Source organism: Mustela nivalis (assembly GCF_964662115.1).
Source record: "Mustela nivalis genome assembly, chromosome: 1".
In the NCBI taxonomy this organism is placed as follows: Eukaryota; Metazoa; Chordata; class Mammalia; order Carnivora; family Mustelidae; genus Mustela; species Mustela nivalis.
The window spans coordinates 104221529-104244134 of NC_139020.1; the positions used below are offsets into that span (position 1 = coordinate 104221529).

General features: G+C 46.2%; 1 protein-coding gene across 9 annotated transcripts in view; it reads right to left on the reverse strand.

The window, feature by feature from the left end:
- Nucleotides 1–1134: 1134 nt before the first annotated feature.
- Nucleotides 1135–22606, reverse strand: part of ABCC5 (ATP binding cassette subfamily C member 5) — an 85977-nt gene continuing 64505 nt past the window's right edge. For all 9 annotated transcript variants that reach the window (XM_082692429.1, XM_082692439.1, XM_082692435.1 and 6 more), the window contains 7 exons: nucleotides 21989–22078; nucleotides 19581–19770; nucleotides 16658–16817; nucleotides 7414–7492; nucleotides 6102–6215; nucleotides 5364–5528; nucleotides 1135–2592 (listed from right to left, as the gene is read on the reverse strand). In XM_082692429.1, the coding sequence (XP_082548555.1) occupies nucleotides 2491–2592; nucleotides 5364–5528; nucleotides 6102–6215; nucleotides 7414–7492; nucleotides 16658–16817; nucleotides 19581–19770; nucleotides 21989–22078 (900 nt within the window). In that variant the 3' untranslated portion in view covers nucleotides 1135–2490. The remainder of the gene's footprint in view (nucleotides 2593–5363; nucleotides 5529–6101; nucleotides 6216–7413; nucleotides 7493–16657; nucleotides 16818–19580; nucleotides 19771–21988; nucleotides 22079–22606) is intronic.

Genomic DNA, 22606 nt, shown 5'->3' on the forward strand with positions numbered 1-22606 from the left:
CTACAATATGAGAAAAAGAAGAGAGGTGGGCCTTGATGAGGGCAGAGAGAGAAGGTGGTGGTGGTGATGTGTAGGGCTTGGAGTGATGGAATTTACCTGGAAGGGGCAGGAGAGCTGAACTAATGCCAGGGTTCTAGTCTGGAAGACTACGGAGGCCATGGGACTGCTCATTCAGGTAGGGGGCACTGGCTCGGCTTTCGAGGGGCTGTCCGAGGCACTTAGAAGATGCCAGTGGAGGCGCGCGGCACTGAGGAGACAGGCCAGGCCTGTGCCTGTAGGAGTGAAAGATCCACGGGGGAGAGTAAAAGCCAGGGGCAGAAGGCTTCCGTTTAAGGAGCAAAGCAGGGTGAGAAAGGTGAGGGAGACCAAGAGATAGGACCCTGTTACCTTCTTGGAAGGTAAATCCAGGGAATCAAAAAAATGGGCTGTTTACCTTAGTGCTTAGTCCAACAGAACAGCCTGAAATGATGGGAATGTTCCATTCCTGCTCCCTCCAGGACCGTAGCCATGGGTCACACGCACCCACCAACCACTTGTCACGTGACAAGGACAAACTGCATTTTAACTTCAGAGTTAGCCCCCTGAACTTTTAAGACAGTAGTTTACAAAAATGGGTAGATGTAAGATGCAAATGGCAGATGGTTGGCCGAAGTAACACAAATAGTTTAAAAGCTTTCTTGGCTGCATTCGACACAGTATCTTGAGAAACTGTAGAATGAGTGCCTTTGGAATGGTACTTAATTCTCAATGAGTTCATCTGAATGAACTGGTTGAAAGGGCAATTGCATTGTTTGAATTGCTGAGAATTCTCAACAAACTGCTCAACTGAATTCTATTTCACCACAAGGGCCCACCTCCTTCCAGCCGTTCACCCTTCCCAACCCCGCCTCTTAGCCGCAGCACAGGAGCTCCGTCTGGAGACCGAGCCCAGGAAACACAGGCTTAAGGCACTAAAGCCCACTGTGAGGATTCCAGCCACGCTGGGCCCACACCCGGCGGGTTCTGCAACCAGCTCTGTCACTGGACTTTCCAGCAGGTAACACCATCATTGCATATCCAGAGCCCAGGCTCTTGTACCTCAAACCATTCACAGACATCTTGCTCCCTTCCCAGAAAAGTTTTATACACCAAGAGTTTTACAAAATCCAAAATAATTTTATTCACTTTTTCAGATTTTTGCTTCCACGAGGTGTTCAGCAAACATGCTAAGGCGACAGAATGTCTAGTTGGTCACGACATGCAACGCTGACCAATCGGTTGATGACAGCAGCGACCACACCCACCTGAGCTACTGGTCCCACAGCACGAAGGGGGTTTGCGGGAACACGCGGAACCACACAGCGATCAGCAACCTGAGGTAGGTCTCTTTACAGTACAAAAAACTTCTACACCAGTGTGAGACACTGATTAGCAAGAGCTGCTTAAAGTCGCAGACTTTGGAGAGAGACAGACTGTGTGACGACTGCAGTGAGAGAGAACAGACCCACAAACTCCTGAACCCTGTCACTGAACTGTGGAGGCGTGGGACCAGGCAAATGACAAAGTACCACTGACGAAAGCAGCAGCCGGCCCGGGGCTTTGGAGCCAGCAGGTGTGGGAGCTGGAGAGCTCTGTGCAGTGGCCAGCATTTGGGAACCTGAGGCAGTGGGACACTCTGTGAACAGACTTGATTCTGGTTAAGAAACAACAGCAAAAAGAGGAAGGCAGGAAAGAGACTCCCCCTGTCCAAGGAATGTTCTGTGATTCTCATTCCTGACGGAGGGAGTGAAAAGGGGGCTGGGGCTCTGCCCCACTGCTCTCCTGACTGAAACAGTGAATGACAACAGGACAGAAAGCAGGAGCCCTGAGAATTCACGGCGCTCTGCGTGGCCTCCGGCAGCCCTGTCCACCGCCCCTCCCCACCGGGTGTGGCTGTGAGGAGGCGCAAGGGGACCACCGGAGGGCCCACTATCGCCACACCTCTTCCTTCTGGACGCCCAGAGAACCCGGCACCGTGAAACCACCAGCTGAAGAACAGAATGCTACCCTTCCTACAATCTAATAGCAAAATCAGGTCTCTAGTACAGCAAACTGTACAAAAATGATAGAAAGGAATTTGCACTGTTATCAGGACAGTGCTTATTTTAATATAAAATAAACAGCTTACATTTTCACTGTAAATATAGGCTATGTACAGAATTATATATAGATATAGCTACACGTATAAAGCTTCATTATAGGCCTCTGATACATTTATAATAACGGTTCCCTGAACCCTTTAGAGTGCAATTAAGAACAAAAACTAAATTTTGTTTACATGAATATGGAATAAATACAATAATCAAAATAGGACTCTCCCTAAAATTGAAACACACAAGCCAATCCTGAACTGCTGTGCGAAAGATAAAACTGGGAAAGGCAAGGTTTCGGCAGGAGGACGCGATGAGGGGCCCGCCCAAGGCAGGGAATGGCAATGCTCCAAGGAAAAGAGACGGCGGCGGCAGGGAGGAGTTAGCCCTTGACAGCAACCTTGTTCTCCACAGCGGCAAACATGGCATAGAACCGGGAGCTGTCATTGGACAGAAGGACTGATGGGGTGTCGAACTCCACCACCTGCAAAGGAAGGAGACACATCACTTGGGGTCACGCAAGAACCACAGCCAAGAAGGAGGTAAACCCCAAAGCCCCCTGGGGACAGAATCACAGTGACAATTCCATGAAGTTCTGCCATGCCCCCGTGGGTTCCACTTTTGGTTTTTTCTTTCTGCTAACCACAATATGAAGGACAGGTTAGGGACCTCCCTCACCTCACATAAATCTCAGGGAGAAAAAAAATTGCAGTGCCAGTCAAGGACATAGTAGGCAATGTCATCTTGTACAAACTGATCCTAACCTGTAGACGGAAAAAGAACAGCTCAGAATATCCAGCTGGCAGAATAAAAAAAGGAAGTAAGAGATCTAGTCAGTCACTTATCCACTCCTTTGATGGACTTCTGTGCAGCCACAAAAATCCTATTGCAGCAAAAAATGGAACAATATGTTGGTATAGCCCGGCTTCCATAAAAGAGGCAGAAAATGTCACCTACTCACTTTCCCAGCCTTTCTTGCTACAGGGCCAAGGCCTGGGGCACAGCCTTGACCGAGGAGAAGTCTCTGGGCGCTTCTAGGAAAGGCTGCTCTGCCCGGTAGATACAGGCAGAGGGCAAAGTTCGCTTCCCCAGGCCTGGCTACCTGAGGCTATGACAGCGGGTGCTACGTAGACAGCCTCGCCCTGGAGGGGGAGAGGAGGTAGGTACTGGCTGGAGACTGACGCAGACCCTGACCGTGCTGAGCTGCTGAAGAACCAACCATTTGGCCTCCTGCCGTGGGCTGACGGTCTCTTGCTGTCCAAGCCTCTTCTGTTCTGCTACTGCGTGTCTGCCGCAGAGCACATCCTATCCACTAGAGTCTGTGCTTAGATATGCATGAAACAGGCTGGCAGGGGCAAACGGATGTCCCCGGTGAGGGAAAGGGCTCATCTTATTTTTGCCTTTATGCTTTTTTCATGTTTTTTGGGCTGTCCTCCGATGATAAGGAAATTTTACTTCACAAGAAACAAAAATGAAGGGACGGATAGAGTTCCTCACAGAGAGCCAATCAATCCCCATTCCAAAACACTAAGCCACTCATAGAAACAGAGTGGTCTAGATGTGTGTCTTTAAGAAAGAATTTCCCGGACAGTGTTCTTGGCCCCCTCCGCTTTATACATTCTACTTAATACCTACGTAAAGAGTAGTAGCTGCCTGTACCGAGTGTGAACTAGAATTTCAGTAAACATTTAGGATAATGCAAAGATAGTAGCAACACCTGCCAATGTTCACATAATTTCAAGATGAGGAGAAAAACCGTGAACTCCTATGTTTTCTCAAACTCAGCTCTGAGGCCCAGACTCCATCTGTTGTAGTAACTGTTTTCCTCAGGACTTCTCCACAGACAGAGGGACGAGGCGGTTGGGCTGTGTAAAGCACTGGCTTTGGTGTCGCCGGCCTAGCTCAGTTCCTGCTCTCTCCCTTCCTGTGGACTAGAGATAGGTTCAGTTCCCTGAGCCCATGTTCTCTTCTGGAAGGCAGGGCTGACACATCTGCATCTTTGTTGTGTGGCGGTGATGACTATGCATTGGGAGGCTGTACGTACAGCCCTTAGCGCAGTGCCGGATGCAGCAAGCATTCAATGGAAGTGGCTATTATAGGGGCCTTATTATTAATCACACAAGACAAATCACACACTGCAAATGGCTTGTTGTTTCTGCCAAACCACTAATTTCCTGCCATCCCAGGCGCACACAAAGGAGCTACCTGTCCAACATAAATTTACTTAACATCATAAGTGACATACTTAACATCTACCATGTGCAAAGAATGTCGCATGGGGCCCTGCCAGGGACCCAGAGACAAATAAGGCATGACCCCTGCCCTTACAGAGTTTACAGTCTAATAGGGGAGAGAGGGCATTAGCCAGTGACCCTCAAAGGAGGCAGAGGAGCTACACGAGAGGTACACAAAGTTTCAGGTGGCAGAGAGTGTCAGGCTGTGGGAACTGTGCCTTTCAGAGGGACAGGCAGGCTGCAAGCAGACAGATATGGGGATGTAGCAGAGGGAACAAGAGGAAAAGGCACTGGAGGTACATGGGACTGAGTGAGGAAAGACACGGAGGGAAGCCAGTTTAGGGGATGCAAGTTTTTTGTTTGTTTGTTTGTTTGTTTGACAGAGACGATAAGAGAGGGCGAGCAAACAGGGGGAGTGGGAGAGGGAGAAGCAGGCTTCCCGCCCAGCAGGGAGCCCAATGCGGGGTTTGATCCCAGGACCCTGGGATCATGACCTGAGCCAAAGGCAGACGCTTAACGACTGAACCACCCAGGTGCCCCAATGCAAGACTGTTTACGGCCACCGACACCTTCAAGAAGTGAGTGGCAAAGGAAGGCGGCCGGGCTGGACCAGACTGTGGGAAAACTTGGAACAGCAGTATAAGAAGTCTGGCACCACCACATGATTGCGAAAAGCCAACTCAAGGTGGCTGGACTCAGTACACCTTGGGCAATTCCTGTGTATGTGAGTTCATTAGTAAGCACACGGGCTCTCTGACCTAGGTCAAAGTCTCATTTTTACAGGCAAGAAAAAAGCAGGTCCCAAAGCAAAGTAAGAATCAATTAAGAGTGCCCCTACTTGATCTCTGGCTCGGGAGGACTGTATCCCTCCCAGTGGCAGCCAGATTAGAGTTACTAAGGCTGCTTATCTGAAAGCTAACAAGCGCAGAGAAGAAGGTGCCAATCAGCCCAATCCTGCCAGGGGCCAGTTTCCCCCAGACAAGGCCACATGCCACATTATGGTCCCTCAGGGGCTCAGTACCTGTCCCTGGGCCAGCACCATAATCCTATCAGAGCCGAGGACTGTATGTAGGCGATGGGCAATGGTCAGCATGGTGCAGTCAGCAAACGCTTCTCGGATGGTCTCTTGGATTAGTAAGTCTGTCTCCGTGTCCATGGCGGCTGTGGCTTCATCAAGAATCAGAATCTGCCACACAAGAGAGGAGAAAGAGAGATCCAACCAATTTCCTAAGCATTCTTCTCAATCTGCATTTCACTAAAATGTATTTCATTATTTAAGTTTTACACCATACTCTGTTTTTCCTCAGTAGGTACAGGCCTATGTAAAAGGACCATCTTGCTTAGAACAGATACAACTTTAAAACCACGTGTCTGCCTTCCTTTCCACACACAAAAGGATAAGCATGTAACACTGATCTAATAAAACGCTTGCCCCCACTTGCTCTGTGATCTTGAGCATGAACAGAAATCTTTCTGGATCTTCCTTTTCCAGTTACAAAATAAGGGGACTGGATTTGATGGCCTGGAGATCTGTAGGTCTATGATTTCCAATAGTACTACGACCACTCACTGGCGAGAAACAAAAGTCACCCTTGGAATTGAAAGACCTGAAAGAGTCTGAAAGCTCAAAAACTCCTGTATACCCAGATGATGTCAAGGTGAATTTAGAAACATCTTTGGGGCCAGGAAAGCCTTTGGATCTCATGGCACGGGGAAAGGCTGTTCTTCCCCTTGCCTGCCACTCCACAGACCGCCGTACCTTACAGTGACGGAGCAAGGCTCTGGCTATGCACAGGAGCTGCCGTTCCCCCACCGAGAAGTTATCTCCATTCTCCATCACTTCAGATTCAAGTTTCAGAGGTAGCTGAGCAATCTAGGGAGAAAGGAAGTAGAGATGTGAAGAGTCAAAAAAAGGTAAATTTAGGGAGGAAAAAAAATGAACTAAATTTTGTCCAAAGTCCAGTGGCAAAAATAAGCTATTCTGAAACAGATGCAACAATGATTAGCCAAGAACCCGGCTCACCTAGAAAGAAGGTATAGGGGTGATGATCACGTGTATTAAGACCCTCATTTTCCAGGACAGTCCCTGTTTCAAGTATACTATTCTGTTAGCCTTATACTGTTCAAAGTTCTTAAAATTCCAGTATTTTCAAATCCCCAAATCCTATCAGATTGTGGCCCTAATCTTTGGTTCTGAAAATATGGTCATACCCCTAGGAAATGGGGAAAGTGAGATCACTCTTTCTGATTTCCAAGGCTCTAAGTTTATGGCTGTCAAACCTGCCTTTATAGTAAGCTTTAAGCCTATCCTTCCAATGAAATGGTTGGAGGAAGCCCGGTATTATAGTGATAAAGGCAGAACTGACCTAGCTGAATCAGGGCAGGGGATCTCAAGCTTAAGTCAGCTCAGGGGCATGAGAGATCCTACCCCCGCCCCCCGGGCGGGAAGTATCATGGCCTTGGGAGGATGCGTGCTGAGTTACCCTAAGAGGTCAGTGACCTCATATACATGCTGCATGCTTTCTGCAGACATGATACATATCTAGATGCTGCAAAAGCATGTTATACCGTTATGATGAATAAAACAGAAATGAATGTAAAAGCATTATATTATTCTGAGTGTTTGTCATTAATACCTTGGTTAATCAATGGGCAGCAAAAGCACAATATGACCACAGTTGAGAGATACCAACTTTTAAGCCCTTTCTGAAATGCCTGGGAAGCCTTATCTAAAGTGATCCCACACAGACAGCCTGGAAATAAAGGGCCAGACCAGGCTGGACAGAGGCAGCCAGGGAAGGCTGGGGAGTGACCTCGGCACTGTTATGGTTCCAACCTTTAAATACCAGTGAAGCGGTCCCTTGGGGCTTTACTTACACATTTTTTTTTTTTTTTTTAAGGTTTATTTATTTGACAGGCAGAAATCACAAGGAGTCAGAGAGAGAGGAGGAAGCAGGCTCCCCACTGAGCAAAGAGCCCGATGCGGGGCTCGATCCCAGGACCCTGGGATCATGACCCGAGCCGAAGGCAGAGGCTTTAACCCACTGAGCCACCCAGGCGCCCCTACTTACACATTCTTTCATGTGTGTCCTTTCTAGGGCATCCCAGATCTGGTCTTCAGTGTACTGGTTGAAGGGATCCAAATTTGACCTAGAGAGAAGCACGGGAGGAATTTCCCAGTGATTCAGCATGTAGGTGACCATACTGCAAAGGCGGTCTGTGGTAGAAATTTAAACGCACATGGGAAATGGAGGGACGGAACTCCTCAAGGTCACAGACGACTGGCTCCCTAACCAGCCTTAGGCAGCAGTGACAAATACTCCTGCCTCCCTGTCGCTGTATCTGAGAACAGGCTGGGCCACTCCGTCGTCTTTATAAAACTTTATTTCTTTTAACATGTACTACTTTCATTATGTAAATATTGCAGATTAGATCAGAAAAATTAACAAATACAGATACTGAAACATAAAACCCAAACCAATGTTTTCATCACCTCTAATCAGACCCTCAGCAGCAAACACTGTTAGCATTGTGGCATATACAGGTTGAAATACACCTCTCTGTGTGTACAATTTTAGAAAAAAAGCCTCTTTCTTCCTGACTCACTAGGGTGAGAGCCTGTCAGAGCAGGCACTCGAGGGTGGCTGGCGGACCAGGAGGAGCAGCCAGTCCAGCGGAGGAGAAAGGAGGGCCTGAAGAGCAACTTAGGAGAAAGCATTTACTGGTGCAGAAAACCAGTTTGGGTACCATTCTTGCTCACTGTACCCACAGTAGCTATCTCAAGAACATCGAGGATGGTACTGAAAGAACAGGACTCGACATTTCTGGAAACGTGAAGATGGGGGAAACAGCTCTTTGTCATGGAGGAAGAAGGTGGAGAAATGGTGGAGGAACGGGTAACTGGTGGAAACTGGGAGGTGACATTCCTTTTGGGGCATCTTGTCTCTGTCTAAACATGACATTTACAGGGCTAGTGACCTGAAAGGTATTAGGTATAATCTGCTTTGCTCATGAACTTGGTCTGCACGTATGGGAAACAGGAAAGTCTTCAGGAGAACTTGAGCTCCACGTCTCATTTGTCTCCGTGTCTGGGGTTACTAACTCCAGGCATGTAAATGCAAGCAGGACATTATCCCAGAACCCCACCGAGCCCCGGTGGGCACCTGCCCCGCTCATCCCTTTGGGCCCCCTCTGGACTCTCCCAGGAGACTCTAACTGGCTCTGCTCTCTTGTGCCTCTTGCCCTTTGCACATGGAATATGTGTACCTCTCCTCACCCTTTGGATTGAGAGATTCTGGCAAAAGCAAGGGCTCTGGGGCCAGACTTGCTGATTCCTACACAGCTCCTATCTACGGCGACCGTGTGGCTCCGACGATGTTAGCCTAACTTCTCTATGCCTCCGTGCCCTCACGTGTGAGACAAAGATCCAAAAGCACCTCCTCCAAAGGTCGGGATGGCTGCATTTCACGTGTAGAAAGAATTCAGAGTGGCCCCCGCTGCATGGTTAGCATTGTGCACGTGGGAGCTATGATTACGATGATGTCGTTATTGGCATGCTGTTACTCCTTGGCCAGGATTCCTTCTTGTCCTTCAGGTCACAAATTAGATGCAGAAAGCATCTCCTGACTCTTCAAGCCTGACTTGGGTGTCCTCATGCCCACCCTCTTTATGGCACTTGTCACTCTGTCCGTTTGTCTCTGCCCCCATTGCTTCTGGGTCCTTGTCTGGATCTTCTTTGCTGTTGAATCCCATGCACACTGTCTAATATTTGTTGTCAGAATAAAAGAACATAGAGCCTTACTTGACTTCCTGATAAGAGGCTTAAATGACAATTTAAGCATTTTTTGTCTCAACAGAGGCAAAGAACAGTGTTGGTAGAGGGAGTACGTGCCCCCGTCGATCCAAGCAGACTAGGCTCAAATCCCCATTCTGGTTCTACTCGTCTGCATGACCTTGGATAAACCATTCCTCAGTCTCCTCCTCTATAAAATGGGGATATAGTGACATGACTCATTAGGCTGCTGTAGACATTAGAGACAGTACCTACAGCAAACATTCACACAGTGGCAGCTGTTAAATGGACAAGGTATATACAGACACATTAGCCACCTGGTCCAGTGCTTGGTGATTTTCTGATTTATATTCAGTGCACTTTCCAAGTAGACACAATAATCCCAGGATCCTGAATACCAGGCTCAAAAAGAGTTCGTGTTCTTTTTGTTTGTTTGTTTGTTTGTTTGTTTTTTTGTCAGAGAGAGTGAGCACAGGCAGACAGAGTGGCAGGCAGAGGCAGAGGGAAAAGCAGGCTTCCTGCTGAGCAAGGAGCCCGACGTGGGACCCGATCCCAGGACACCAGGATCATGACCCGAGCCGAAGGCAGCCGCCTAACCAACTGAGCCACCCAGGCATCCTTCAAAAAGAGTTCTGATAAAGTCCTATCTGTGCAAAGTCTAGATGGGGAAGACTGATCTTCTATTGGCATACCATCTAATATCTGGTATCTCCATAGATGCATCTCTTAATCAAGAAGGTGGGCCAATTTGCTGATAATCTAAACTGTGAAATGGCAGACCATGGGCTAAGTTTAAGGAGAACAGCACCTGTTTCTAATGACACTGGAAGTCCCTGACCCTTCCTGCCTCTATAACACTCCAGAGTCCGCACAAAAATCTGGGTTGTCAAGATCAGCATTTACTGTTCTGTTTTTGTTTATAAGATTTTAGTTACTTATTGAGAGAGAGAGCAAGTGACAGAGAGAGAAAGCATGAGTGGGAGGGTCAGAGAGAGAGGGAGAAGCAGACTCCCTGCTGAGCAGGGAGCCCAGCGCAGAGATCTATCCCAGGACCCTGGGATCATGACCTGAGCCAACGGCAGATGCTTAACAGACTGAGCTACCCAGGCACCCCTGCCCAGTCCAGTTCTTCATTTTGCCATCCTCCTAACACAGAACTCCCGGTTCTTTGACCCAGTTCCCGGGTCACTGCAGGTGTAATTTGTTAAAATGAGGTCATTCTGGAGTAGTGGAGTAGAGTGGGTCCTTTCTCCATTATGACTGGTGTCCTTATAACAGAGGGTCACGAGAAGGCAGAGACATAAAGGGAGAGGACTATGGGACAATGGAGGCAGAGATTGGACAGATGTGCCTATAAGCCAAGGAGCACTGAAGATCACTGGCAGGCCACCAGCAGGCGGAAGAGGCAAGGGAAGCATTCTCCCCTCCACGTCTCAGAGGAGCACGACCCTGCTGACACCTGGATTGCCCGCATCTAGCCTCCGGAACTGTGAGAGAAGAAGTTCCTGTTGTTTTAAGCCATCTAGTTTGCGCCTCTGCTGTGACTTCCCTAGGACCGAATACAGCCAGGAAGCCCACCACAATCCTCTTCTCAGACACAGCAGCACGGAGGTGTGGAGCCTGCTCACTGGGAAGCCCACCCATCAGGTCCTCTGCGGGAAGACTCAGCAGACACGGGGGCAGGCCTGACATTCAGCGCTCCTAGGCCCATCCCACCAGAGGAAGGAGCCTCGAAAAACCAGGCTATGGGTTCCAGATATATAAGGAATATTTACACACACCAGGAGGTGGTATACATACACATTAAGGCACACCAGACCGATCTCAACAGGGAGCTCAGTCAGGAACAGAAGAAAACACACGCTCATTAGAGAAGCCAGATGGCTCTGAGTCTGATCCACAAACAGAAGTGAAAGCAAAGCTATGCATTCACAACATCAGAAGTTTTGGCTAGGTGGATGGAGAGAGAAAGAAGTCATCTGAACAGGAAGGCACGTATTTTTAGTGGTCAGAACTCCTGGGGTCCTAATGTCACCAGAAGTGCATTTTCATCTTTGGTCCTTCCTATTTTCTTTTTGGCAGTATTCTCAGCTTGCTTCTTGGCCGTGGCTAAAAGAGGGCGAGAATCTCTCCGGGAGCATGAGAGGATACAGGAGTGACTCCCTGACCAGTGGGAAGACACTACTGCACCACACCGTCCCACCAACCAGATGGGAGCGTCCTGAGCAGCTCGGGGCCTCCGCAGGGCACCCAGGACCCACAGACTTCCTGCTAAGGGGAGCTAAAGGAGAACTCAAAGTAGTTATTCAGAAATACGGACTGGTTTTGGCCTTTAGTTGTTAAGTGTAAAAAGAGGTAGAAAAAGGCTAGAGGTGGGAAAAGGGACACCGCGGGGAGGAGAGTAAATGAGAGGGACTCGAGAGAGCAGCAGAGAGTGTGTGACTTTTTTTTTTTTTTTTAAGAGAAGGGAGGACTATGCGAATCTAGAAGCAGACGAGGAGATTCTGAAGATGCAGGAAAAAGAAAAGTAACAAACGTCAAGGCCCCCGGGGCGCCTGGGTGGCTCAGTCATTAGGTGTCTGCCTTTGGCTCAGGTCATGGCCCCACGACCATTTTTTTATTTAAAAAAAAAAAAAAAAAAGGTAAAATAAAAGTCAAGGCCCCCAGGGAAGCAGGCTTCGCTCTGGTTGTTGGAAAGACGGAGTACCTTCCAAGGTTGTGGTGGAGAGTGGGTACTGTGAGAACTCCAGGAGGTGACGGAGGACACGCTCTCAGGTATATGACAGCACCCACAGCCAGGGTTCAAATGCTTATCTCTGGGCAAAGTATCTCACCTCTCAGGGTTTTGCTTTCTTCCTCTATAAAATTGGCACAATAACAGTACCTCCTTCTTGGGAGGTACAATTAAAATGATTACAACAACATCTGCCACATACTAAGTTCTCAATAAGCTCAATGACTTCCGTTATTGTTGCTCTTTAGAACAATGCTGTCTGGCACAGATTGACCTTTCCCCTTGTTTTTTTGTTTTTAAAGATTTTATTTTATTTATTTGACAGAGAGACAGCAAGAGAGGGAACACAAAGGGGAGTGGGAGAGGGAGAAGCAGGCTCCCACTGAGCAGGGAGCAGGGAGCAGGTCTCGATCCCAGGGCCCTGGGACCATAACCTGAGCCAGAGGCAGATGCTTAATGACTGAGACACCTCGGCACCCCTTCCCTTGTTTTTTAAAGATAATTTTTTTAAGAGTCAATTTAGGCTCATAGCAAAACGAGAAGAAGATAAAGATTTCCCATCTGCCTTGCCCAGAATGGCTTAGCAAATGTTGGATAAAACCTAGTGTTCTTGATTAGTTATTCTAGACTTCACATTACTTTCTGATATTGAGACTAAAAAGCTTTTGGGAAATTCCAAGTTCCACAGAAAAAAAGACTATATATTTAAAAAAAAAAAGAAAAGAAAAGAAAAGGAGGAAGGAAAAGAGAGAGAGAGAAAGAAAGAGGAAGAATGAGGAAAGGAGGCCTCCTTCAACAAGAGAGTAATTCAGAGACAACGGTGAGACCTAGAGATTCTAAGGAATAAGCTGCTTCAAAGTTAGAACAGCTTCCATTCCCTCTAGAGGGCTAACTGCTTCTGTCTGAAGGGGTCTGGACCCAGAATGAACCAAAGTAGAATGGGTCAGTTGTGCTCAGTAATTTTTGCTGTGATTTTGACTTGGGAACAGAAATATTCCTCAAAAGTTAAAAAAAAAAAAAAAAAAAGTAATGGGCAGATGGAAAGGGAGTGAGGGCGTGTGACTAGGAAGAAATGAGAACACTGCTTCTTGTAATGAATGGCCACCAAGCAGAGATGCTCCGGGTGATGAGAAGATGCCCGGTCTCTATACGCAGACCGAGACTCACGGACAGAGTGACAGCTGAGAACGACTAGTCTTACTGAGAGGCAGATTAACCACCAGCCAAGGTGAGGCTTAAACTGTCCCCAAGGATGGAATGACTCCAGCAGGGGCTGGTTTGGGCAGAGGAGAGGAATCTCAGAAAGCACAGGGTCCTCTGGGGAAGGGAAAGGAAGGTACTGCCAAGGCCATGAAAGAGGAAGGTCAGCAAAAATGTTTAGGGTTAACCACACCAGCCAAACTATGGAAAGAGGCCAGATGTCCACCAATGGATGAACAGATAACGAAGATGTGGTAGATATCTACAACGGAGTATTATGCAACCATCAAAAAATGAAATCTTGCCATTTGCAACAATGTGGATGGAACTAGATAGCGAAAGTAAGTTAATCAGAGAAAGACAATTATCATATGATCTCACTGCTATGTGGAATTTAAGAAACAAAGCAGAGGATCATAGGGGAGGAGAGGAAAAAGTGAAATGGGACAAAACCAGAGACGGAGATAAACCTTAAGAGACTCTTAATCTCAGGAAACAAACCGAGGCTTGCTGGAATGGAGTGGGGTGGGACGGAGTGGCTGGGTGATGGATACAAGGGAGTGTATGTATTGTGGTGAACGCTATGAATTGTGTAAGACTGATGAATGACAGACCTGTACCCCTGAAACAAGTAATACATTATATGCTAATTAAAAAAAATAAAAACATATATATTAAAAAGAATGTTTAGGATTAGGATAAGAATAAACCTGTTGTCTTAGAGGGCAAAAGGGCAAAAGGCACAAGAAACGGACTAGCTGGATAAGGGAGGGCTGGATGAAGCTACTGAAATGGACTGAGAGTCCAGCTGGTCTAGGGAGCAGTATGGCCCCAAATGATCTGGCCTGTGATTCAGATTATATTTGTATGATAACAAATCAGACATTTTAATCTCATTACCTTAAGTTTTATTTGATTTTGGTTTTACCTTGCTTTCACTCTGAGAGATCCTTATGTTTTTTTCTTTTTAAAGATTTATTTATTTGAGAAAGAGAGAATAAGTGGGAGGGGCAGCAGAGGGAGAGAGAATCCCAAGCAGACTCTGCACTGAGCTCAGAGCCTGATGCAGGACTCGATCCCATGACCTTGAGATCACAACCTGAGCAGAAACCAAGAGTCAGAGGTTCAACTGACTGTGTGACACAGTCGCCTTGAGAATTCCTTATGTTTTAACTGCATGTTGATATCTCAAGGAGGTGGGTCCACCCTTACTGCTGGCTAATGGCAATAAAGACAGTTTCCATGTTCAGGGTCTCCGAGAGACCTCTGAGAAATAGCCGATCTATACTGCCCTTGCCTTGTGAAACTGTTTATAGCCTTTCTAATTTTCTAAGAAAAGCAAAAGAGCACCAAAAGCTGAATGTTCTTTGGGATTTTTATGAGACCTGAGAGGATAAAGGGAAAAAGACGGTAGGTCTGGGATTTAATTTGTCCTCAGGCTCTACTCCTGACTTAAAAAGACAAAATTACAGCTGGCAGAACATAAAACTGGTATGATTTCCTAAATTTGTACAGTTGACTGCCCAAATAGCACTCTGAGCTCAGTAACTAAAAACCCTGGGCAGCAGCATACCAACTGTAAGCTTGTCCATCAAGCAGCGTCATGTCTCTAGAGCTGGTAACAAATGGCTCCGACTCCCAGGGAAGCTGCACTTCCCTGACTTTCTACGAACTGCGGTTGCACACGCCAGCAGGTCAGTTCTTAACCGTCAATTCTCGTATACACGCTGCCCAAACAAGCACTTAACCATTCACTCTAGAAGCCCCTGATTCACAGCCCCAAACGAAGAGCTGTGAAATTTACAAACGAAAAGTAAGGCTTCTTGGTGGCAATGTATTTAAGAAAGTCAAGTTCAATACATTGCTTTTCTTAATTCTTTTCCAAATGATAACGAAAAAATGGTTCTTTTGTCCTGAGCCAGAAATTATAAGGCCAGTTAAATTCTCAAAGACATTCTTGTGGCATCTAGAAATGGGAATTTACAGGAGAGAAGAGCAGATTTGGCAACACCTCTTGACTTCTTAATTTTAAACCTGAGTCTTCAATAAATTCTAATTCTCTTCTGACATCTGTTTGACCTTGTTATCTCAGGACCCAAAGAGAATGAGCATGATCAACAGATCCAATTTATGCTGCTCAAATTCATTAGTGTTTAGAGAAAATGCCAAAATAATACACCCAAGTGTGTGGACCCTACAATTGGGTTGGTGAGAATTCACTCTGTCTACCAAACCTCCTTGAATCATGAGTTCAGGTGCTATTTCCAAAGAAAGGGAGGGGACCTAATTTTAAAGATAAGTCCATGGTTACTCGAAATTAAGTTGGTACCAATTTTTCTGAAGACTGCTAAAAATTAAAGAAATTTAATTTAATTAAAAAAAATAGAAGTCCAATCTAGGTCAGCTATATAGTTAAAGGTATTTTTAGTTCAAAAGATAAGCAACTTGAATAGACATGTACAGGAATTATAGAAACCCACTGTTTCAAGGAGGCAAAAGCTTAAAACTAAGGGTGAGGGTAGGATAAGGTATAGGGAAAGTCAATAGGATTAAATATATGTCTTTTAACAGGTCAAGAGGAAGAATCTTAGGAGCGCCTGGGTGGCTCAGCTGTTAAGTGTCTGTCTTCAGCTCAGGTCACGATCCCAGAGTCCTGGGATCAAGCCCCAGTGGGGAGTCTGCTTCTCCCTCTCCCTCAGTTCTTCCCCCTGGCTCATGGCACTTTCTCTCTCGAATAAATAAACTAAATCTTAAAAAAACAAGATGGGATAGGAGGGAGACAAACCATAAGAGACTCTTAATCTCACAAAACAAACTGAGGGTTGCCGGGGGACAAAGGGGTGTATGTGGAGACGGTGGCTGGGTTATGGACATTGGGGAGGGTATGTGTTATGGTGAGTGCTGTGAAATGTGTAAGCCTGACAATTCACAGACCTGTACCCCTGGGGCAAAAATACATTATATGTTAATAAAAATAATTTAAAAAAGGAGGAATTTTATCTTAGGCACCCTGGCAGATTTCAGAGAGAGAGAGAGAGGCATCATTCCAGAATCAGAATCAAAGGTGGGGCAAGATACTGTAACACGGAAACCCATGAGCGGTAACACTGCCTGAAAACCGCCATGAGAACTGTAAGTTGGAGCACATGTAGGACAGATGACAATACGGAGTGGGAAGGAATACAAAGGGTGATGGGATGAGGCTGAGGAGATGCTACTGTTCACTGTCACCGCGTGCCAGGGTTGGTGACTGCATAATTTGTGGAACTTCTTCATTCTCCACAATGACATCCCTTAGTAGTGTCCCCATTTTACAGATGAAGGAGTGAGCTTAGGTTCGGTCAGATGACTTGTCTGAAGTCACAGAGCAGAGATCTGAGCCCAGATCTCTCTGACTTCTTCACCACATGTGGCAGGGCCCTCAGCCCCTGTTTTGTGGAGCTGCCCCTTCCTTCTGCAGGGAGAAGTACACGGTGGTGGGAAGAGTCCTAGCCTAGAGGTCCCTTGGTCTCAGTCCTACATGGACGCTCTCCTGTGCCCACCTGGCTTCAAAATGCAGAGCAGAGCCCACGGGTGCTCGGGTCCTCACCTGACGGTGCCACTGAACAGCACTGGCTCTTGAGGAATAATGGACAGCTTGCTTCGGAGGTCAGCAAGGCCAATATCACTGATTCTCACGCCATCGATCTTGATGCAGCCTCCAGATAACTCCACCAGACGGAAGAGGGCCATCCCCAGAGAGGATTTCCCTGAGGAGTCAAAAGACATGCAGAAAAGTAGCTCAATGAGCAAATTTAGTGAAAAAAGAAATTGGTTTTCAAACCTCCACCACCACGCCGAGCAAAAGCATCCATTTTTCTAGTTCTATTCAATTATTATTTCATCTGATTAACTAGGATAATGCAGAAAGTGATAGCTAGAAACAGAAAAAAAAATACACTGTATATACAGATATATACATTTAAATCACACAGCTTCGGCCTGAGGAGTCTGAGGTGCTACCACACTTTCACAAGAGTAAATTAGAACAACGCCTGCTTTTCACCCTGCAAGTGGGTACACAGGCTTTCACACATCTCAGGCAAAGTGAGGAGAAAAGAGTTCTTAGAGCCAGCAAGCTAGGAGCAAACGGGAGGATAAGATGTTTTCTCTCTCTCCTGTCCCCTTACTGTAGGTGAGAGAGAAGCAAAACAAGACCTCCTACCGTTCTTGCATAAGCACACAGGGAAGGAGTAAATATGTGTTGTAGTTGACTCTGTCATGATAAGAACTGTGATAGGAAAGTGGGTCTGAGGGGCGTGTGGGTGGTCCAGTTTGTTGAGTGTCTGCCTTCAGCTTGGGTCCTGATCCTGGGGTCCTGGGATGGAGCCCTGCTTTGGGCTCCCTGCTTGGCAGGGAGTCTGCTTCTCCCTCTGCCCCTCCCCCCATGCTCATGCTTTCTCTAATAAATAAAATCTTAAAAAAAAAAAAAAGGAATCACGATACTATAAAAAAAAAAAATCAAGTTGTTCCACTTTAACAAAAGATGCTAGCCGGGCTGGAAGATTTAATAGTTCTCTGAATCTGGACTACCTTCGCACTGATGGATATGCAAGTAAGAGAGGCCATGAAGTCCTTGTAGTGATGTCCTTGACTATGGCCACGTCAGGGTAAGGGTCTAAAAGTCTCTGAAAAAGCTTGTTAGGGTTAGAGTTTAGACTTTGTAAGTCAGGCTATTTAAATAACTACTCTATTTTTTCCTGCTTTTCTCCTGTAACTACTTATGGCTTTATAGACTCCCCTCCCTTTTTTAAAGATTTTATTTATTTATTTGAGAGAGAGAGAACATGAGAGGGGGAAGGAGCAACAGGACAAGCAGACTCCGCACTGGGCATGGACATGGGGCTCAATCTCATGACCCTGAGACCATGACATGAGCCAAAACCGAGTCAGATGCTCAACAGACTGGGCCACCCAGGTGCCCCTGGTTTAATGAAGTCTTAATGAATAGCTCAGTCTGTCTTACCTGTGTTAAGGGGAATCACAGGAGAGGGACATCAGTCAGAGCTTTCAGGAGAGCAGGGTACCCCTGGGAGCCAATGTAGTAGAGGGAATTTGAGGGAGAAAGCAAAGAAAGAGCTTTGGGAACAGCCACCTTCCTGGACTAAAAATTCTCTTGCAGTGTAAAAACCCTACAGATATTTTATTGTTCTGACATGAAATAATTCCTTCAAACAGGAAGCAGGAAATGGCTTTTTCTTCTCTTCTTAGCAGGTTCTCTAAAGTAAACTGGCCAGAAAAGATACAAGAGGTTTGGTTTTATTTTTAATGGTAAGAAACAATGCTAGAAGAGTTTTGACAAGGAAGCAATGAGCCCCAAAAGCTGATGAGAAGTGAACCAGAGAGACTTCTTATACCAGGTGAAGTGGTCAGTAAATGAAAACAAGCCCCAGTCTTTGAAATGTTATTCGGGAAGGAAAGAGGGAAGGAAATGAATTACTCAAATCCTGACCCTAGAAATCTAAAGAGCATAGAAGTAATAGGATTCTTAAGTGCGAAGTAGAACGCCTAAAATGAGAGCCAATTCTCTACTTCTTTGCAACTGATGTCAGATCAAGAAAATAATTTCTGTCTTCAAAGAACACAGGTTCCTTTTTAGAGCTACAGTAGTGTCCAATAAATACAAGGCAACACTGGCATTATGTCACAGGTGACTTACATCTTTCGTGTGTTTTGACCTCACAGAAATAAGGATATTCACTGCAGTACTACTTGTAATAGTGAAAACCTGACAACCTCAGTGCCACACAACTGGAGATTGGTTAAATAAAAATTGTGGTACCTCATAAAATGGAATTTTATATCCTGCTGCATAGAATTCATGTCACAGGCTATTAATTGACATGGAAAAATATTTGGTAGATTTAAAGGCAGGCCATGAGACAGTGTGTGTAAAATGACCCCATTTTTGTAAACATATTTGTTGATAGAAAAAGTCTGACAAGGAGCACATCTGGCTCAGTTGTTTAGGTGGCTACTGTTGGATGAGGTCATTATCTCAGGGTCTGGGAGGATCTCAGCAGGGAGTCTGCTTCTCCCTGTCCCACTGTCCCTCCCCCTGCCTGTGCTGTCGCTCTCTTCCAAATAAATAAATAAAATTAAAAAAAATTCTTTTTTAGAATTAAAAAAGATACAAGATATCTGACAAGATACCCACCAGAAAATATTAACAGCAACTATCTCTGGGTAGTGGAGTTATGGGTGCTTTTCCCCTTTTGTCCTTCGCTATATACTCCAATTATTCTGCATTGACAATGTATATTTTTATGACCAGAAATAGCACTAAGTGTAACAAAGGCAGGGTTGAGAATACACTGAAAAAAATTGGCTTCAGGGAGACCTTAGCCATCACTCATTAACATGGGGCTGATTTGAAGGCATGAGAGGGATATTCAATAAACAGTAAATCATGGGCCCCACGCTCAACTCTGATAGGTTCCAATATTTCTCCAGAGGCCTTGGCACACTCTTACCTGATCCGGTCCGCCCCACGATGCCAATCTTCTCCTTGGGTTTGATCGTGAAGGATACTTTCTTCAGAACCAGAGGGAGATTTTCTTGGTACCTCATTTCTGCATTCTCAAAGCTCACCTCTCCTTCCTGGGGCCAGTCAGGGGAGGGAGCCTTGTTCTTAATCCTGGCAGGTGCTTCCAAAGAGAGAGTCTGGGGAGACAGAAGTGGCTGGGTCAGACTGACCAGATTCTGTAGAAGCTGCAAGGCTTTCAAAGAGAAGTAAAACCCAGACAGCCACAGCAGCCACACAGAAGCAGCCACTACCCTCTTTCCTTCCCACGGAAGATGCCCTTGGCAGTAAATGCTTATCACCACTAAACCACACAGAGTGCAATGGCGACTAACTACACTTTGCAGTTTACAGTGGCAGCTAAGCAGCATCTTGGGGAGGGCAGTGGCCTTCCAACTGTCTTCTGTCTTACGGAATTTCTCCACAAAACTATGGTCTTGGAGGCCAAGGGTGTGGCATGAGGCCTTCCACAGCTCCTCAAACAGACCGCTTTTTATTGGAATTCTTTCAGAATACTCTACTTGAGACAAGATTCCACCATTTGAAAGCCAACGGCCTAAACCCAAAACCCAAAGGAAGGAAACTACTAATTACTGAACATTTCATCAGATCCTGGCATTCTGACATGTCAGTCACCCCAGGAGACATGGGCTCGAAGCCCAGTCTGCCACCAATCACTGTGTGTTCTGGACAGATCACTTCTTCACTCTAGGTCTTAGTTTCTCATCTGTAAGTCATGGGGACCAGATTAGAGAATCGTGGAAATCCATTTAGCTTTTAAAATGTTGTGTTCGATGTGACTGCTTGGGTAGTTTTTGTTACCAACAGTCCCATCTTGCAATGTTTGAAAATTCTCTGGCAACTAATCACGGGACCTTACAGCTTCCTAGGGCAGTGAAAGCCACTGGTGGTGGAGCTCTGGAAAGGGTGGGGGTGTGGGACAGGGCAGGAGGGTGGGTGGAGACTGACGGCATGAACTCCAAACTGGAAGTGCTTCATGTTGGCAGAGGCATCCAGGTTGGGCACTGGTGGTGAGAGCCAGTCCTCAGAAATGTGACTGGTTTGTGCAGGGTCCCCTCTGCTACAGCTGACCATCACCCTGACCTCTTTAGCAAGAGACTCTCACCAATAGCAATATTAAATCAAACACTACATACCCACAGATACACCCACATACTGTCTACAGACATGGGCACTGGGCAAAGAAGCCAATGGATAATAAATAAAATAAAATAAAAATAAAATAAAAGGAACAGCTATTAGCAGATATCTGTCTGCCATGGATAGCTATGTGTCATTCTTTCTGAGACTAAGAAAAATTCGTAAGTTTAAGCAATGTCTTACAATTAATGAGGATCATTGTCAAAACAGTTCAGGGAAGGATGTCTGCTGGAAAATGCAGTTTAAATGATATGCTAGTTCTCAGCGGAAAGGGTAGTTTTTCAAAACGATGTCTCTAAGTCAATTATTTGGAAATTGGGATATATTCTTCTCACATAAACCATAATCTAAATGCTGATAAGTCTTTCGGCAGTTCACAGAATATGTAACTGCTCTGAACTGAGTTACCCTTGAGACCCTTAACTACTTGTGACTCTGCTTCTCTCTTCAGAAAACCACTTTCAGTGTCCCAGCTAGGACATGACCTGGCCGCAGGTGCTGTCCTGAGGTGGCACCGAAGGGTTACCGAGGGAAGGTGGGAAAAGTCGGTTCATCTCAGTATCAATGAAATTAGCTGGTTTCTGAACCAGGAATGCAGTTCAGAATTGGCCATGGAGCTTCCAAAACGTCAGATGCCTGGGTCGACGGTATCAAAATCTCCAGAGATGAGGCCCGCGTCTGTCTCTACCTAGAGTTCAGTGGGGGATACCGACAGCCATCCTTGGTTAAGGACAAGTGAACTAGGGGTCCTTGGGGGGCTCAGTCTGTTAAGCGCCTGCCATTGGCTTAAGTCATGATCCCGGGTTCTGGGGTGGAGTACCGCACTGGGCTTCCTGCTCAGTGGGGAATCTGCTTCTCCCTCTGCCTCTCCTCCAGCTTATGTGCTCTCTGTCTCTCAAATGAATAAATAAAATCTTCAAAAAGAAAAAAAAGAACAAGTGAACTAGAATAAGATTTTTAAAACTACATGGTTTTATAGGGCATAAAGAAAATGAACTACATTCTTGGACACAATTCATAAAAACATTTAGAAAGTCTTAAGATAATCTCTTCTCCATTGCACACAGGCTGAAGAGACTGCTGGTCCTCGCCTGTGAGAAAACAAGCATCCTCCTTGCACCTCCACCTGAGGCAGCAAAAGGGTAAAAGGACCCCACAAAGGATCAAGATCACAGTAAAAGGCTCTCGCATCCTGACCTTGATGTAGTGGTTGATCCTCTCCACTGAGGTGAAGCGGGCTTCTGTCTCAGATGCCAGTCTGACAGTGAACTGGAACAGCCCGGTTAACTGATAATGGAAAGCAAAATCCAGGAAGGAATTAATTATGAATACATGTCAGGCCAATGCTAGAAAACCTCTTCCACCTAGGGGATTACAGCTCAATACCCAAACGAGCCGGGCACCTGCAGCAGCTAGTTGAACAGACTGAGTCATTCTCAAAATGTTTAACACAATGGCCATTATCCCCCAATCAACAGCAATTCTCAGTGAAGGCAGGTGGCATTGTGGGACTGCTGGCACTGACCCCCCCCACCGCCTCTGAGGGCTCTCCATCCATCTTTACACTTCCAGCACACACATCTGCAGCCGAACAACTTCTGGGCTTCCTTCCGAGCAGCCCGCACCTGCTCGGGCAGCCACAACTAATGGAGAGATGTATTGCCCTGAGACCAACTAGTGAAATGTAGATTTCACTAGTAGGGCATCTCAGACTGAGGACCCTGAACCCCACTACAGAGAACACATATCCTTCCCTTTCCAGTGATCAAGTAATTCTATATAACTTGGACAGACATCTTTGGGAATCTGCAAAGA